Raw genomic sequence first — 20,118 nt, forward strand, 5'->3', positions numbered from 1 at the left:
AGAGGGAGTGGAAATATATAATGCAAGATAAGGCGGTCCAGAGCCAGCGAGAACAGTCTTGCCCAAGAAACATGGCCTATCCTCTTGTATTCTATGCCACATGCATACTTAGCAGACAAAACAATACCTGCAGCACAAATGTGTATGCACTGTAGACCTATATTTTCTTGGTCTAAAAAAAACAATTGTTTAGGTCTACATTAGCCTGCGAACGCAGACTTATTTCCTGCCATCACTTGTCTCCGCCGAAAATAACATCTGCGAAACCAAGCCAGGAAATGATTTCTGTGACGTAATGACTTTTGTTTCTCCTTGGACAATCAGATTCCATGATAGAATGAAACTCGAGTGCTCCTCACAGCGAATACCTCGTGCAGTAGTTCTGGGGCTACTTGAGCTAAACTGTGATTGGCTTAAGATTCCTACATCACAGAAATCATTTCCTGGCTCAGGTTCGCAGATGTTATTTTCGGCAGAGACAAGTGACAGCCAGAAATACGTCTGCGTTCGCAAGCTAGGTCTACATAAGAGCCGAGTGGCCCGTCAGGTCAGTGATTATCCTCTGTTCCTGTAGCATAAAGCAACTAGGAGTATCTCTACTCCTCCCTAGATGGGATGCTAGTCCATCGCAGGGCTACCCGCTAATATTAAATTTGCTGGTACACCTTCATTCACCTGGGTGGAGAGAGGCACTGAGAGTGAAGTGTCCTGCCCAAGAAGTCAAAACAATGTCCCCAGCCAGGGCTCTCAAATCTGGGTTCTCAGACCTTATCCTAAGTTGAGCACACTAACCATGAGGCCATTGCACTTCCACATTTTTTCTAGGTACTCATTGACAAATAAAAGACAACAATACAACAGACATACAGAATAAAAGACCTCCTTTTATTAAAAGCTGCTCCCTGCAGCTTGTTTTAAATAAGTTCCATGTACAGGTTATTCTGTGCACAGCACAACCACTGGACTATAAATTCAAAATTCATAACTTATGGGTGCAATTAAGGAGCACTCCTCAAATAATCCTAAACTAAAGCACTGCTTTTTTTCTGGCAAAACAAAAACAAACTGTTATCACAACCATTTTGCTCTGAAAGCATATGTCACTGTGACAAAAATATTGCCCTGAGCTTGTAAAATAACAGAAGTAGTCCTCTGTCCAGCCCACAAAGATTTTCTCAATACCAATGTTTGGTGTACCTTGACTGTTACTTAAATTTCAATTAATTGCATACATGAACAGCATGTTTCTGGACACCTATCAAATGTCAGAGAACACAAAAAACAAATTTTTAACATAAAGTATCCAAACCCCCTTAAATGTTGCACCTTTCAACAGCATGTGGACCCAAAAGTTTAAAACTCAATTTAACAATCTTGTTTTTTGCTACCATTCTACTGTTACATTTTGAACTTCTGAGTGCACATGTTATTAAAATGCACAGTGAAATAATAATATTATTAAATACGTCTTGGCCACAGCCTGCTCTACAATCCAAAATATTAAAAAGTTACCTCAAGTGACAAATTCCTGCAACATCTGCTCAAAGTGGCCCAAACTGGAAGTAATTATTTACACTTCTGGCACTATATTACAATCAACAACCACTGGCACTATAATATTATTACATAAATTGCCACTGTAATTGTATAGTTGAATAAAGTTGCAGTACAAAAATACTGATCTTGAAAAATGTCTTCACACAAGAAACTACCTTCAATAAGTTGGCAAAAGTACATTAAGGAAAAAATAAACAACATTATTCTAGGTAATAATATTATTCTAAAATGTCTTCTGTCACAATGGCATAAAAATTAAGTTAGTCTTTAAGTCCAACCAAACAAACCAACTTCAGAAATGTAAATCTGTTTATGAATATGTATGGTATATGTTGTTGATTCAACAGTATTTGTAAGTAATTAGGATACCCATCCATAATCAATTAAACTTTCAGACTTCTCTCTGCTCATGGTCATGCTGCCACAGCTTATGCAATGTGTTGCTGTAAAGTTCCTATTGAAGCAGTTTTCAATTGAGTGTCGTAAGACAAAAACCAAAGTAATCACTCTAGCCAAAATAATATGACCATCGTTTAATTGCCAGTGTTATGAATTTGGCTTCTTTGAATTATGAGCTACAAGGAAAGTGATTCAAGTCTACTGCAAATGATGGTAATAAACTACAACATGCAGGTGTTATAATCTGATAAAATATGTACTGAATGCATCTCCATAAATCGTGAAGTTGCTAAATACAGCACTTCTAAATAAATTTGTTCAGGTACTTAATAGCTAATCATTTATCAATAATAAGTGTATATGACAGATATTTTCTTATCAATTTGCTTTATGGAATGTACACAAGATCATGATATGGAAATCAAAAAGAAAAAAAATGGATATCGTAATGTTTGTTGGGTCAGAAATTGCAGGGGGTTAGGACCTTGGACTATAGTCAGGCTGTGACATCAAAACAAGAAGGTAACTCAACATATTGTTTGAACCAAACAAATAGAGACAAGTGAAATATACTAGGAATAAGGCAATCAAGCATAATATTCAAAATTGTTTCAAAATTATAAACATTTACCAAAGATATCAATGTTCTTGTTTTTCCAAGCAAATGAACCCACAAGGCACACAGAAACGTGGCAGACTGAGAATCATGTGGCGTAAAAACATCCAGAAAGACCTGATGGGGATCAACATGAGTTTGTGCCAGGCTAAAAGAGCGGCTCAAGACCAACAGAAAAGAAGGCAACTCATGTGGATGCCCAGTATGACCCCATGGGACAAAGAGGACAAGATGATGAAATATAAAAATATCTGTCAAATACACTTAAGCCTGAAGAAATTGATAATTATGTAAGTTAGAACTGTAAGTTGCTGGGTGGTTGGAGTGAAGTATGCTGTGTCTGTCCTGAGGAGGAATCATCATCTCCAGTGTTCTTTGCATCTTGCACAAGTTTTTCCATTAAGAATCTCTTGTCCCTACCCTCCTAAAATATCAAACAGAATAATCTTTTAAATCAATTCCATTCACTATCCTTAATAGTAATTATTAAAAACTGGATCAAGTTACATGAACCATTATACCATGGCTCTACGACTATAGTAAGCGAACCCATAATTTTTGGGGGCATCTTTATTTTTATTTTATATTTCTAGTTTTCTATATTTAGGGGGCATTTTTAATAATTAAAACAATTATTCCACTCACGCTCGTTGGAAACGAGATGATTATCGCCAACTCGGCACTGCACTTCTTCTTCTTAGGGCTTGTCACGTGTTCCTAACCCACGAACATCTGCTCAACACACCACTTCCATAAACTGGCTGTTAGCCTTTGTTTTGAAAGAACCAATCCGTTGTTATCTGCATGACACTTCACAGCGTTTGACACCTCTGCTGTTTGCCATGTGCTTATACATTTTTTAGGCTCATTTCTATTGCAAGATATGTTTTTAAGTTTCTCAGTATTTGCTTTTGAAGGGCAAAATATGAAATTTTCCATGACATGTTGCTTACTTGCATTCTATACTGTGATGCCGTGCCTGGCTGCAGTTTGATTAAAACTGTTTGCAAGTACAGTATGTTGCTTCTTATCACAGATATCATATTTATCCTTGTCCGGTTTTTCTTCAGAGACACCATAGCTTTACTTCGAGAAAGCTATACATTTCTCTGGAGATGTTCTTACGTTTCTTCCATCAATTTGATTGAGCTCATGTCTCTCGAGCTCGATGTATAGGTTTATTCCTCCTTTGTCCGTTCTGGCACCACATGATTCTAATTTAGCCATTTACGTGCTAATCAGTTGACTGTTTTGCATGTTGTATATCCCACTGTTTGACTTAGTTCAGGTAACACCATGGTTTCAGTCCTCCAAGTGGATCTCATCACTTGTTGGTATTTCTAAAATACTCTGTACATCTATAGTTGCTAGTGCAACTCGTTCACTTCTCGTATTGAAGTGTGGGGTCAAAGTCCAGCTTTCCACGGATAGGAAGAGAGGCTATGATTGGCTAACCGCCAGTGAACAGAAGTGACCAATCCGTTGAGCAGACGTTTTTGGGGAAGGAACATGTGATGAGCCCTAAGGGCATCTGCGTGGGAGGCTATCTATCATCTAGACTGCTAGGAGTCTGTTTTTCTCTTGAAATTCGGCTGGGGCTATGAGGCAAGACACTTTAGCCTAAAGGGGAATGGGACGAGACATGGGCACAGCACGCCTTCTTCCCTACTCAGCCACTGCCATACCATCCTTTTGCATTGGCGATGACTAAAACACTCGTCTAAGTGACCCTTGGAGATTAAACTGGCTGCCAGCAGACTATCTATCATCTCATATTCAATGCGTGTCCGTGGAATATAATTGCTAATATTATTACATATATTACAGTACTTCCTGTTTGGTTTTGTTTTTCTTTGCTTTCTTTGGTTGTGGTTTGTTTTCACAATAAATTCATGCATTCCATTTGAGTTCACCTGTTTGCCAAGAACTAGCCTTTTAATTTTTTTTTTTTTTTTAAAAAGTGATCTAAAATTGTCCTACCAGCACCAGCTGGTCCTTAAGCATCTCAATCATATGCAAATGAGACTTTGTCATGGATCTGAAGTAGTACAACATCAAGCTGCAAATGAGAACAAACAAGCTGAGTGAGTCATAGCAGACTGGCAAATTATGGTAAACATATGTAGCTCTCTCTAGAACCACTGCCCTGAGGGAAAATTAACTGGTCATCACAGAGGTGGTGGCTGATACAGGAAGGTTTCAATATGACTAGCAGTGCATAGTCACCACAAGAATTCCTGGCAAATGCAGAGAGCTGACTAATGGCAAAGGTTTGACTGCATTATACATGGGATATTGGCTGCATTCAGACCACGACAGAGTCGAGATGTACACACAAACACGCAAAAAAAGAACGAGGCCAATATCCAGCCATCTTGACTGATCAAGCTTGGTCAATAAAGGATTTATTATAAGGCTTTCTGGGAAATTTTTCTTGCAGGACACAGAGGGTAGTCCTGAGTGGGCAAGATAGGGTAATCTTGCCTGTTTGGTAGCAAATCACAGCACAGGATTTGGTTCATCTTGCCCAGTCACGGAGCTGGCCATATAATAACACCCAATTAAATCAGTTACATGAACAAGAGCCTTTTTCTGAAGTAAACTCAAAATTTCACTGTAAGGTGGACTAGATACATGACAGCAAAGGCAGTGCTACACACCACATATCATTTCATGAAGTAACCTCCTTAGATCAGTGCATATTTTACTTACCAGATCACCATCAGAATAGGAAAAATGAATGCTGCAGTACTTATGTAGTTTATGATTTCTTGGATCCATGAAGGCCATGAATCAATCTCATCACTGAGAACACCAAAGATCCTCTTATCTGCATCGCAATTTACATTGCTGAGCAAAAAATACAAAAGAAACAGTTATTTAGTCATTTAGCTGGGAGAAGGGGGATGGGGTGTACGTTCACGACTTGATACAGGGGCGAAAGGTTTATGTACCTACACTTTAAATTAGAAACAAATACATGGCTACAGAAAGGAAGGCATGATGGCTCTGCTCATGCCAGAAAGTAGCCCTCAGCTCCAGAGCTTAGCCTGGTTTCTGCAGCATGAACCAAGCCTGCATTGAATACCTATAACATTGTAACTCTCAGTATTTCGTTGGATTGCCCTAGTTTGGTGGCACTCATTTATACTCAAAAGAGGTGCTGCAATCTACAGAAAGGTAACTGCAAGACAAAGAATAGTGTCTTGCCCAAAGACACAACATAATGACCATGGTCTGAGCTCAAACCTAGACTTCTCTACTCAGAGTTGAATTATTAAAGCACAAACAATCAGGTCAACACACCACATGTACATTGGTCCAGCACACCAAAAAATTCCATGGACATTATTATTCAACTTAGCAGCTGTTGGTTTTACAGGCAGTATTTACTAATAAACGGCATGAACCAACACCATACCTAAATGGTCCTTGGCAAGATGGCCTCACCCTGGAAGGTTTCAAGAACACAGTGATTAATAATATAAAACTGACATTCTAAATAGGAATATATCACAATTTTATAAACTTGACTTAGAATGGCATGGTCATCAACATTCTGATTGACCTTGATTGACCCTGACGTAATGACCCTGGCCAGGGCTCACACCCAGACCATTTGATTCAGAGTCCAATCACACTATCCATTAGGCCACCACACTTGCCACATCAAGTTAATAATAATTAAAATTGAAAATAGTGACAACCAAAAGTGTTACACATTACTAAGTACTCTACATGCCTAAAGAAAATCCTTGCATTCACAACCTGGATTGTTACTTTCGGGACAACCAGCCAGTAGCAAACCCAGATAATGTAAAGATGGCACAGAGTTGACCCTATTAAAGCAACAATCTGTAAACAAAGTACCACCCCAAATTTTTGCTATCACCCCAGACAGGCTCTGTAAAACTGAATTTCCTGACAAGACCAGGAATTGAGTACAATCTGCTAGAATGTCCCGGCCATTACTGAAGCTTAATCAAGCCAATAAAATTAATAAATTGTAGTTCACGACTGCATAAAAACTATTACCATGCCTACAGCTCACCTTGTGACACCCCACCCAACTGCAACAAGACACATGAGGAAGGAGATCAAAAGCAACACAGTGAAGAGGTAATTTGAACGAGTTCCCTGGTAAACCTTGTCCGAAGGCTTGTTGTTGTACATCAGGGCAACCTTTACAGAGACAATCAAAGAAAATTTTGTTTTCTTGTGCCCAGTAATACACTCAGTCAAACAGTACAAGTGGTGAAAGGTGTTACGGTGTTAGATAGGGGTGTAATGTTTCATATTCCTTGCGATTCGATTCAATTTCAATTACTGCCTTTCGATTTCGATTATTTCAATTGAATTATGCAAAATATTACTGTTTTTTAATTCTTTCAACATGATACACAATTTAAACAACATACAACTCTAACGCTTCAGTTTTAGGATACAATGAGCATGTCACACATGGTTTGCCTTATTTGGAAATTCTCAAGGGGTGGTAGAAGGGCAACATTTTTACCATGCAACACAAAATGGCGTACAAACTGCAAACGTCTTTACTCGTCAATCAAAAATGCACATTTTAAAGAGTTCTGGATTCTGATTTCACAATAATTATAATAACTCACTGAGGGCACTCAGGGAAAGGTATGCAAAAAATCGAACTAAAATCAAAACGTGGAATCAAAGAATTGTGAATTGAACCGAACAGTCATAATGATTATCACAATTAATCAAGAATTCGATTAATCATTACACCACTACTGTTACATGTACTCATAAACTGATAGAGACGTTTTAACTTGGGTGTTGAGAAACTAACCCCAACGGATCACTCCTTCAGCTGCCAATAACAAAGGACCCGCAGACAATCCAGCAAACCACAGAGTTCATACACTTTTTCAGGCAAAAAATTCAAGGACTTTTCAACGACTTTCCAGGATCCTTCTTAGATATTTCCAGGACTGTTTTTTATGACAATTTACCTCAAACCAAGCAAAATGTTTGTGTTGAATGACACCTGCCTGGCATTGTGGCACCCAACTAAACCCCAACACACATACAGAAATGCCAGAGAATGAGAGCTTGAAAACACGTGCAAACCAGACATATGCTGTGCACCCTTAGCTCAACATACATGCGCAAGAGTAACGAGAGAGAGCACTGCGAACGAAAAACAAGTGTTTTCACACATTTCATGAGCATTGAGAACGTTATGTTTTGTTTACCTGAACATTTGATTTCACTAGCTTTCATTCAATTTAAAGCCTCAAAAGCATTAATATTTTTCAACCTCATTCTATAGAAAACTCAAGGACTTTCAAGGACCGAAAACCAATTTCAAGTACTTTCAAGGCCTTGAAATCAAACTCCTGGAATTCAACAGTTTTCAAGATGCATACAAACCCTGAAACCAACCAAGCCTCAAAGCAAATAGTGGTAACTGGAGTGAAGCAAAGGAGAACATATGTGAGTGATTCCAATTGGTTTTCATTTTACTTTTTGATTGGTTTCTAAAGAGAATGGCATATGTTTTTTACAACAATGCTAAGCCTACTTATGAAAAACCAAGGCCAATGCAAGTTACTTTTGACACTCAAGTTAAAACTGCTGTATTGACAAACTCAAACAAACAATCCAAGCTGATGATGTTATGTGTTAACTGGGGATAATTAATTAGTGAGGTGACACTTCCACATTGCATAGACAATGCATCTTTTATTAGCCAGTAAACATCTTTTTGCTACAAGCAATCATTGTATCCCATTGCAGCCTTCAGCCCCTGAGTCCCTACCTGGACAAAGAGGACTAGTTAACTGCAAATTAACCCCTGTTTTAACTGGAACAAATTTATAAAATATGATTCAGTGACACACAGGGAACAATCCAAAATTTGTGTGTCGTATGGATAGCAAGACGAAATCCACCACCCAGGCAATTTCACGTTATCGACATTGGTGAAAAACCAACCACACACCTTTTCGATGTAGAACACCAAAAAAAGCTTAACAACGCCCATTGCTGGCATGAGGGGGCTAAAGAAGGTTCCAATCCTGCAACAAAGAAACATTTTCAAGTTTTTATAATAGTGTGCTGCACATCTAAAAATGTTTGTTCACAAAATAAGAAACTGCATTTCACAATAACATATTAAGTAAATAAACATGCTACATACATGTATGCCCTACGTACACTGTCTACTTATAAATGGCATACAAAGTGGTGAATGGGTACCAGGAACGACACCATACCAGTTTCCACTGTTTCATAAAATCAGTCAGAGTTTTCATTTAATGACTCAGGAACACAGGAAAGGGGTCTTTAGAGAGTTAAAATCCAAAACCTTTCCTGGGGGAGCATGCATGGCCCTGAACCCCTCTAGAAGCTTGGTCTGCCAAACTCCAAATGATTGATTCTTATCCAGATCATGTTTTCATGTGTTCACGCTAAAGATAAAATCAACAGTAGTTGCCACTACAAAACATGGATGTCAAGTACACTACTGTAACTCACCATATCAGGCATTCCCCATACACCAGCTGTAGAACCTGTTTAGGGATGTCAAATTCAGGCAAGCCAAATCTCTTGAAACAGGAAGTGTGTTTGTACAACAGTCTGAAAATTAAACATTACATCAGTGAGATACAGCAAAAAATCTTGTATAGGTCTGATCTGGTGTGCAACGTAGACAATGCAAAAGCATTTTAGTGTTATATCCAATAACTTAAAGTTTGCTGCACTCCCCTTCCAATAATACTACTGAACTGCGATAAATATGAACTATACTTACTTCCAAATAGTAGTACCCACAAGTGACACTATGATGTGCAGAAAAAAGTCAATCCAAATCAGCATGTACATCTGTGAAGCAATCTGGTTTTCCCAATTCTGAAATCAGAAATTAAAAAAATATATTATTCAAAAATTATATTAAAAATATTCAATCTGCATACTAGGAGCATATCAATAGAGATCTAATCGTTACTTGTGCTTATTGACACTTTTCTTGAGATCGTGCTGTTCTAACCCTAGAGAAATGAAAAATGTTTGCAATCCAAGATACTTGCCCCACAGGAGGAGAATTTGTGACTCACAAAGGTCACATAACATACATGTACTGCTATGCAGGAAAAATTCAATGAACCATTTTGTGCTTTAAAAATGTAATGTCCTATGATTGAATAATTTATTTTATCATGCTTCCTAACATTGATATTGATTGGCTACAAACAAACTGCTACTTCACGATAGTTTTCAGACGGTTTACTGGTAATGATTTCTTCACAACGTTTCCATGCAAAAATTTATGTAATCTAGAGATTCTGACTTTACAACATTATGAAGGGCAAACAGGATCCAAGACACGGGGATTTCATTAAGGGCCAGGGGCCCGTTTCTCGAAAGTCCCGGAAACTTTTCGGGCCCGGAAAGCTGTAGCAAAATCTCTACCCTTACTATTACAGAGCTGTTTTGTTTACATATTCTTAATATGAACAGAGGTTCCCTTCATACAAGAAGTTTCAGGCGTATAAACTTCTCTGTTTTTAGATACAGATGAACTAAAAATGGCTTTACGGGCCCGAAAAGTTTCCGGGGCTTTCGAGAAACGGGCCCCAGGTACTGGGCAAATTGACCAGCTGTAAAACAGCATTTGCACATCTGCTTCATCGATATTTATGTGGTATTGTTCTTGCCTTTTTTACAAGACTGTCTAACAGTCTTCTAAAATGTTGAACTTATTTTAAGTAAAAAAAAAAAACCTAATTTTATATCGGATTTTCTGCTTGGATGTCAAATTCTGATGCCCTCCTGATAAAAATCTTGTTGAAACCCCTGTAAGATGCCTTACCTGTTGACAACACGTGGTTGGGTTATCATCACATCTGCTTTCCACCTCTACATAGAGTGTTATCATCAGTACAGCTATTGACGCCAGCCTTAACAGGACAGTCCTACGAAACAAATAGTACATAGAAGAATTTAAATCATCTCATCCATTGAAATTCATCCTGCTCCAGACATGCTCTGACACCTATAAGAATACTTTCTAGTCAAGAACCACCATTGACTGGAACAGTCTTCCGTCTGATAACCTTATTCTCACTAAATTTCGCAAGTACTAAATTTCACGATTTTCGCGATTTGAAAACATCGCAAAAATTAATACTTGCAGAATATATGACACACGAAGATTAAAATTGCAAAATTTAATACCTTTATAATATCAATTAATAATGAAATTCAAGCTGTTGAACTGTTTTTAAATTATTACAGGTATTCCAACATGTCTCAGCTTCATGTTTAGGAGTTTTTTTGTCTGATTTTGTCCATCAGTTAACTTCCACTGCACCATTCTCACTGTCAGAACTGTCCTCTGCTGCTAAGTTCTTCAAAATCTCGCTTGTGCAGCCATCAAACAGAACATGATAAGAACAAAGTTTATCAGAGTGTAAATATAGAGGTACCTATTGGGGAATACAGTACCTTACATTGTATGCTTTGTTATGTTCGCTATTGTTCACGATGAATGATTAATTAATTAATAGAACAAAAATTGCAAAATTTAATACACTCCAATTCTGGACTGGAAACTGGAAAATTTACCAAAATAATGGTAAGGAAATTTCCATGTTTCTGTTCCAAACAGAAAAAGAGGACTACCTCTAGAGGTAGTCTACAATTTCCAAATGGATTTTCCGGAAAATTACTGTTCCATTTGACTTTCAACCAAAATTCCCAGAATTTTTTTGCTTAATGGCAAGCACCCGAATACTTCTGCTGGCAATCAAATCTAAAAACTTAGGGGCCAGCTGGCTCCAAGGTATTTTCCTGAAAGTCAAACCCTGTAAGAAACATTTTTAGCTATTTTTGATTTCACATTTTCTTAGTATGTGAAAAATCTGTCTAAAAGATTCTAATTTTACTTTGCATGAATGTTAAATCAGAGCCAATTTCTTATTCCTGAAATTTTGAGGTGGGAGTCGTATGGGTAAATTTTGAGAAAACATGATTTAACCTACTAGTACCCATTCTCTCCATAGGTACTTGGTCATTCATTTTGGCCATTTGTCGAAATTTAATTGTTCAAGTTTCAAAAGAGATGGGCTGTTATAATCCATCAAAGCTGTAGTAAGCCACCTTAATTTTCAACTATCAACTCCCAGTGAAAAATAAGAACAGAATCATCCTGCACCTACCTAAACAAGTTAATATTCACATCAAACCGTGGACTCCAGTCTTCAAAGTTAGATAACACATTGAAAAGCAATGGCAAAATAAAGTTCAGGAAGGTGATTGTCAGTGATGGTGAGAAACTTAACACTGTCTTCAGAAAGCTACTTATTTCAGCTGCTTGCGTCTGATATTTCTAAATGAAAACACAGATCAAGAAGAAACACAATTAATTAAGACTATGTAGAACCTGGTCTGAAGCTAAAAATCTGACAGTTTACATGTATTTCCACTTCAAGCTGGAAACAAATGCAATTTCGCTTTAAAAAGACACCTTTGGACAAAATCAGCCCTTTAAGGTCTACAGTAACCTTATATTCCCCTCTGTGGGGGGAGTATGGATATTTTCAGGAACTGCACAATGTTAATGTCCTCTTAAGACATCTTAATTTAGGAAACAGAAATCTCGCAAACAACAGGGGAACTGACTACCAACCAGAAACTTTGAAACCCAGCATATAAACCAGCATTTAAAATTTTATTCAAACTTTGAAACCTACATACGTATTTTCTCGATTAAACGTCTCAAGGACTTCATGTTCGACATGTATAATAAGCTTCAGGTATAATAATAAAATATTTAGCTCTCACAAATAATGAATAAAACTCTAACAAACTCCAGGGTCAAATGAGCTACAAAAGTCAAATATGTTTTCTTTTTTTATGAAAAATAAATGCCAGATCAACAATGACAAGGTTGAAATAAACGCATTTAATCAATAAAATACAGTACGTGGAGAATACTGTTCAAGACATATTAATTATATTACATTAGAGAACAGTCCTAAGAAAATATGCACGCTGATTGGTTGAAAATCGTTTTTCTATAACTCGATAGACACACAGAACTAGCACGGGCTGTTGACATAATGATGGCGCGAGCAAAGAGAATTTACATTTTTATGATCAAAGTAAACAAGATGTTTTTCTTTTTTTCGTCGCGGTGTTTTCTAAAAGAAATAGAAAACATGTTCTCCATGTTTCTATTGAGTTGTAGAAACACAAGTGAAAGTTTGGGAGAACTCGAAAAAGCTGTGGAAACACTCACCTACGGCTCATGTTCCCACAGCATTTCTCGTTCTCCCAAACTTCCATTCGTGTTTCTATAACTCAATAGAAACACAGTACATCTTTTCTACTTCTTAAATAAACTACAGTATAGAGAAAGTACTTACAGGGTCTGTAGAAAGTTCAACAGTAACAACGATAGCATACACGCCTGCTCCCAGTAGTCCTGTCACCAGCAGAGTGATTAAACCTCGCACAGTGTAAAGCCGACATTTTTGGCCTGTTGTTCGATTTTGTACTCTAAGCAGTCGCTCCTCTTCAGCCAATTCTGCCTACAGAACACAAAGGCATATGATAAAATAAATTTAATGCCTAACAATTCGCTGCTAATCAGGTCAGTGCACAGACAAAGGTACTATCATACAGTAACTGACTGTCTTCTATAATCCAGAAATCACTCGCAAGGGTTTCATTAGGGGCCATCTAGTGGAAAGTTTTGGTTATAAAGAAGTTCAGTTCAAATAGTTTTATCTGCCTATGAAAACCAGTTGCCCTCCTGTTTAAAAATTTAATGAAACCCCTGCCTTGTTTAGCACTTTTCAAACAATCCAGGATTTTTATTCACTAATTAAATGAGTTTAGCCATTATTCGGCCAGGTTGTTCAAAGCATGGTTAAGCTAACCCAGGATTAGCAAGAATTTTAATTTCAGTTTTGAAACTTTTCGGTAAGTTTGTCAGTTTATGTTACAAGTATGTCCTTCTGTTTTGAGTTAAAATAATCTCAAACTGCACAAAACGTAAGTACTGAAAAACATTTTTATAGAGTGAAGCAAAATTACAGTAATACTTCCGTCAGGTTTTAATCCTGGGTTAGTATTAACTGGCATTCAAACAACCAGGCCCGGGTTTCTTTTTGCAGAGTTATGTCATTACATAACCATTGAATGCTTTTGCACCTCACAGCCCATCTTGTGCAACATTTACCATTCTTATCAAATACTCTTTGAATCAGCAGAATTATTTCTCCTTGATCTTGCAGGACCCCTCTGATAAAAGTCTTGAATACACTGATGGGTCATTTATATATCTGTTGTTATTACATGCATAATAAGAACCAAGTTCGAACCTAACACTGGCAGTTACATTGAACTACAACATCAGGCCTGACAGAAGAGAAGGCTTCTTTCATACTTTGAGCTGTTACTACAGTAACAAGCACCATCTACCAAATACACTGCTCGTGATCAGTATACTGGCAACACTTGCAAGAAAGCACATACCTTGACAGTTTGTACAATATTCTGACTTCTAACTTTGGCTGTGTTTTCATCACATATGCAGTAATCCCATGAGGCAAACACCTTGTTGCAAAAGGATGCAGATGTTCCACCACTTTCGATGTAACTTTGTTGGAAATTCTTTGCTAAACTAAAGAAAAACAAGAGCAACCATAAAGTCAAACCATACACAAGCTCATACTATGCTATGAGACAACTGACACAATTTTGAACAAAGTTCCATTTTTCACTGTCTCCAAACATAATTTGCAACAGAAATTACATACAAACTGGCCCTTGGAAGTAGCAAGATGCAAAGTAACACTCAAAGCAGTTCAAGTTTGTATGACCCATAATGGTTTGCAACAAGCTACCCTACATGACATGTACTTTTACTGTAACATAGGGGTTGGCAGTATTGCGATATTCTTGCAATACTTCAGAATTGTAATCCTGAATTGCAGTATTCTTCAAATCTGCAAGATGTAGTTTTTCAACATTTTGGATGGTATAAAATATTATCCTCCAATTCCTCCAACATTCCAACATCACCTTTTTCATGGAAACTTTGGACATTTTTGCACCATTGTTGGAAACCTTCCAAGATTTTTGGATTTTTGGATACGTTCTGGTCATCTTGGGAAATCCTGGCTTTCCCAGAAAGAAAATGTCTCACTTTTGATGCAGACAAAATAAACTCCATAATTATGCATATTTTGTGCATGTGTTGATTTTGCTGGGGGAGGGGGCTGCATGTAATTCTCATTTTACATTCCGAGTAAACTCTTTTCTAACCAAGATGAAAAGGACATGCATTACATGTACTTACTTGCTGACCATGAGAAGAAGACTACAAAAGAAATACGAGCCCCCAACAAGAAGGTAAGCTAATGGAAGGTCATATTTCACATCTTCTTCTGATATTAATGGAGTGGCAGGGTATCCAGCATAAAACATGAGGGTTGTATTAATCCAGCCCTGAAATTCAACAATCACATCTAAATCAGGAATCTGAGCACACAAGATTCAATGATTAGGACAGTCTGTCAGTAGAGTCCTCAAACACTACACCTTGCCTGGCCTACTCAATCCACAACTAAACCATGGGAAGGCACAAAGTTGAACTACTACAAAGAACTAATCTCCAAGTGAATAACACACAAGGTTCGTAATCGTTTGAGCTGTCAAAATTCCATGATTTTCCATGATCTTTTCCACGACCTTTCCGAGTTTTCCATGACCTATGTTAAGCAGTTGTTCTCAAAGTATTGTCAAAACAATCTATTATTTAAGGTATTTTCCCACATCATGATGCATAGAATGTGTGGTAGTGTTTATTTTTTACTGGAATTAAAAACGGTTTTCTGTTATTTTTTCAACTTTTGGTCTTTTTGCACTTTTATTCTCTGAAAGTATATTTGCTTTTCCATGACTTTCCAGGCCTGGAAAATGACATTATGAAATTCCATGACTTTCCAGGTTTTCCATGACCCGTACAGTGATCTGGACTCACTCTAGATAATTACCATTGAACCTCTTTCCAGAGCCCACATGAAGCAGAATCAACTGGCCACTGTAGAGAGTGACTACTGAAGGGAGCTTTTGATTAGAGTTAAAAGTATGGATCGATGGGGTTGGGATGCAATATCCTAGTCATTGCGGAAGTGGCCAGTTTAGAGGTTTGAACATTAGTGGAGGTTGGCAGAGCTTTCTCTGAGGACTGTAACCTGTGACACCGTACAGTTCAGCATGCTCAATGGACCCTTGATGTTATGAGTGAACCTGCCAGTTGTTGAATATAGATGTAATTCACCCTTGCCCTGGTCCTCATCCTCGTTATGGGTGGGAAGATCAGGCCAACAGGCAACTCAAAACTAAATGACAGCCCTAGGTTTGGTTAGAGTAAACAGGCAAAAAGTCAGAACAGTTCTCAGTCAGGACTCCAGCAACTCTAACATTGTATATATGCTTCTCAAACACACCCCATCCCCCTTCACCCACCCCTCTCCCCAACCCTTAATAAAGTAGGGATCAACTCCAAAAGATCATATACACATTCCTTACTCACCTGCCCTGTGACAAAGTCTATAACTTGGTCTGCAGTAGATCTTGACTCAATTCGAAATTCATCAAAATTGCAGGAGTTTGTGTTGGCTTGCGAGGTGATGTTTGCCTCGATGATAATTGACGGCAACGAAATCAATGCAAACTCCAGGGTAAAGATCACCACATTCAAAAAGAGTAACCACTTTAGGAAAATAAAGAATGATAACACTCCATTTCCAAAATGACCTGCAAAAGGGATAAAACATCAGTGATGTGTACACCATATTGCCATACTTAAATTCATACCTGCATTACATGCAGCTCCAAGGACATTTATCTAGAGTAAGAAATTACTTCATTCAGTATAATTATAAGGGTTTAATAACATCTTCACAGATCTGATTCTGGCTAAATGGAAATCAGTCTAGTAAAAAAAAAAAACAACAACAACTAACCAGGGGTTTCATTAATGTTTTCAGCAGCAGGGCAACTAGTTTTAGCAGGTGGGCCAAACCTTTTTGAACTGAACTTCTTCATAAAAAAAGCTTTCCTCCAGATGGTCAAACCAGCCAGGCAAAATTATTGTATCCACAGCCAGTCAATTTGCCCAATGCCCAGCCCTTAATGAAACCCATGAACTAGCAAGGGAAGTGCAGTTAAGTAATAGTTTGTATATTCCATTAGTACTGTTACTGGCTGTCTACAAACCAACTGAACTGCTTTTTGTTTTACCTTCCACTTCTTTTAAATGTCCTTTCCACAGCTCAAGATCTTGACTCCATTCAGATATTGATGATGTGGTTAGCTTCCAGTACTTTTGGACAAGGGACAGTGACATAATCAGAAAAAGCTTATTTAGTTAAATTATTTTATTCGTTTCACTCGTTTTTTGCATTCCCTGAAGGTGATCAGTTTCTCACTCATTTGTAAAAGAGTTAGATACTGTCAATCCTTGAATTAGCGTCCCCCTTGAATAAGCACCCCTCTTATCAGGTACAATTTTTTCTTACTAAGTGTCTCTCAGGACACCAATAAGCTGCACAACCTCCCCTCCTGGTCGATGATCAGTTCACATTACTGATTAGTTACAAAACTGAAAACAAAATTCTCGCTAATCCTGAGTTAGCTTAATTGGGCTTTGAGCAACCCAGCCCTGGTTGTAAAGTAATGGGGAGGCAGAGAGAGGCGGGAGGCTTAATAAATTGGTAAAAAGAGGGGATGATATAAGGCGAGATTGCTATCATCATTTTGTCAGCGAATGGGACTTTGGGCGCGATGCCCAACGAGTTTGCCAAACAGAAAGGTCTCTGATGAGTCCCTTAGCCGGGACGAAACGAGCTGCGTAAGACTAGCCATGAACAGTGTATTATCACAAGTAACTGTCAACTTGTTAGAGAAGGGGGGGGGGGGGGGGGGTTAATAGAGGATTAAGCCAAAATTACTTAGGATGAGGTTTGGAAAGACTTAACAAGACTGCATGTACAGTATGTTACTAACCATAGCAATCCTTAACTTGAAAGCTGTCCACCTGGAGATATGTTTCTGCCTCTGAATATTTCTAATTGATCTCCTAGAAACAAAAAACATGTCTGTTGTTAAAAAATAAACAATTTACAAATGGGGGAACACTTTAAGTATTAAACAGTTTAAGTTTGTAAACAGTGAGTAGTCTATAGCAAGGCACACTTGTTAACAAACTAGCAGCTGCTTGTTTACCTTTTCATGTCAGTGAAGAATGATTTAGTTAAAGTTTTGGATGACTAGTAGTTTTATACTAAAATGATTACAGATTATTCGCTCTCGATTTCTACCGTAATAGTTGAGTCAGGCTGCACACTCATCAACTTTCACACGAGGGAAATCTTGGCTCATAACCTAATTGTTGAATATAAAATGATGAGAGAACCAATCAGATAAGCAGATTTCCACAAGAACACAATCAGATTGCAGCGTTTGCATTCTCAATAGAAACATGGAGTAAATGGTAAAATGATCTTTCTTTAGAATTAAACAATGTGAGAAAACAAATTTATTTTAGGTTTTGATTCATTTATTTTAATTCATTTCATTAATTTACATTTATTTAGGTTTTAACATAATTTGTATTGATCACCAAAAAGCCCCTCAGAGGAGTGTTCAATTAAGTCTCGTCTCCAGTTAATTTTGATACTTTGAGGATGTGGGGTATACGCCCCCACAGCCCTCTAGAGGCTTGTGTTTATGTCGCTTGCAAGCTGTGTTTGCCTTGTCTGTGTTTGAAGTCTGGTTACAGCCTTGAGTAAACAACTAACTACCATTTTGACTCAAAGCAGGGGCTGGTGTGATGTGTACCTAACTTGATCGTGCATATATGGACAAGAACAGCAAGGACATGCCGGCAGTACAAAAAAAGAAAATTCAATTTAAGATAGAATTATGAAAGGGTTATAAAACTTACAAACCAATATTTGCTAGGTGTAAGTTCAATATTTATAAGCTAAAGTTAGACACAGTTCAAATATGGCGGATTATACAACATCAATTTGTTATCCTGATGACGAAGGGGTTCACCTCTCCGAACTTTTAGTAGTTAATTTAAGAAATTAAACTCTTTCCTCAAGACTTTTAGGTATTTAATATTGTAAATTTGCTTTTGTCAACCGTAAACGCGTTGAAAACGACACGTTTCTTACGGTATGAGATAATCCACACGAATTAAGGCATATCATAAGCGCAACACAAATGCAAGTTGATGTACGTTACTTTAATCCGCAAATCGATTGCAACTTCTGTCACACGGAACACAAAACGGAAATAAATTTAGCTTCAAGTACCTTTACAGTCGTAACACAAACCTAAAGATAGGTTTTAAATACAGCTGTAAGTTCTTACTTGGAGTATTCATTTCCGAAAAATCATAAACCGAAACGGTAATCTAACCTACGTGATAAACGGAACTTGAATGATCCCGTAATCATGATGTTGAGACTACAGCTGCTGCTCGCTCTTTGCGGAAAATACAAAACCAACCAAAAGCCTTTTGAGTTCTAAAGAAACTGAACTTATAAGCTTACTTGTATCGCCTTTTTGCCGACATGGGTTGTGTAAGCTCTTTCGGGCTTGCCAGATCATCTTCAACTTCATCTGTGAAATCCTCGACATTTATAACCTCTACATCATGTGTTGGTCTCATTGAGCCTCTCCTTGCAGAGCTTCTTCTCCTGGTGCTTGTGTTGTGCATGGATCTCTGAGCGCTGCGGCTCGGAAGCTCTCGAAACCCTCTGCTGATTGACCTGGCGGTCGCAGAATCGTCCTCCAAATCGCCATACAGAACTGCAACGAAAATTCGCGGTTGTCGTTGAAAAAAAATGCAGTTTTGCGAGGCTAGCTAAATATAAACACCTCGTGATCGTTCACAAGACGATGCGATAAAAGAGACAACCAAAACAGAAAATCTCTCAGGAGCGTTACTCACACTCGGTCGGTGCATCGGGGGCGATGTTATGCAGTTCCACAGACTGCGACATATTGCGACCTGGTGATACTCGACCGTTCATATCCAAAGAGTAAGAACACTAAAGTTCATGTAGTACTCGTAACATTGCTGAATCTAAAGTTATCTTGCCAAAATGGTGGCAAAATCATAAACATTACGCGCTCATTACTCGAACTTCCTGAAACGTGATGAGCAGTACTCAGTGTGAGCGTGTGCTAAATAAAACGCGACATCTGATTGGTCTTACGATGGCGAATTTTCAATGAGCGACGACGATTGGTAAAGTAGTTGCTACGTAAACGACACCCTCTGACTTCATGGTCACGTGCAAAAACAAAACGTTACTCTTGAAAGATTTCAAAATACCATTTGCTTACGCTTAAGCATAGTATTTCGCTCTGATTCACTAAGGGACCTAAAAAATCAGTTATTCCTATACTGTGCGATAACTAAGTAGAATGGAAACCAAGCTATCGCTTCACGTGAAAACATACGCCATATTTACTTTTGT

The 20,118-nt window shown here is 37.9% G+C and overlaps 1 protein-coding gene across 1 annotated transcript; it reads right to left on the minus strand.

The window, feature by feature from the left end:
• Positions 1-864: 864 nt before the first annotated feature.
• LOC110040894 (transmembrane channel-like protein 7) lies at positions 865-19,815 on the minus strand. Its single transcript, XM_020746163.2, has 18 exons — positions 19,587-19,815; positions 19,186-19,444; positions 17,630-17,702; positions 16,865-16,946; positions 16,155-16,378; positions 14,916-15,064; positions 14,090-14,237; positions 12,976-13,140; positions 11,767-11,936; positions 10,419-10,521; positions 9,360-9,457; positions 9,083-9,184; positions 8,547-8,622; positions 6,624-6,754; positions 5,994-6,023; positions 5,285-5,422; positions 4,553-4,631; positions 865-2,996 (listed from the first exon to the last, which is right to left on the minus strand). Exons 1-18 carry the CDS (start codon positions 19,666-19,668, stop codon positions 2,868-2,870), a joined length of 2,238 nt encoding a protein of 745 aa, XP_020601822.2. The 5' UTR covers positions 19,669-19,815; the 3' UTR covers positions 865-2,867.
• Positions 19,816-20,118: the final 303 nt, after the last annotated feature.

Source organism: Orbicella faveolata, unplaced genomic scaffold (genome assembly GCF_042242905.1).
Source record: "Orbicella faveolata isolate gen_17 unplaced genomic scaffold, um_ofav_v1 contig_2, whole genome shotgun sequence".
Taxonomy (NCBI): domain Eukaryota; kingdom Metazoa; phylum Cnidaria; class Anthozoa; order Scleractinia; family Merulinidae; genus Orbicella; species Orbicella faveolata.

Bases quoted from the DNA above. Each gene is read 5' to 3' on its own strand.
- LOC110040894 (XM_020746163.2), bottom strand. From the start codon at position 19,668: ATGAACGGTCGAGTATCACCAGGTCGCAATATGTCGCAGTCTGTGGAA. The intron at 14,238-14,915 runs GTAAGTACATGT...GTTTTTCTTTAG, and splicing joins CTTCTTCTCATGGTCAGCAA to TTTAGCAAAGAATTTCCAAC. The intron at 9,185-9,359 runs GTAAGTATAGTT...TTTAATTTTCAG, and splicing joins GTGGGTACTACTATTTGGAA to ACTGTTGTACAAACACACTT.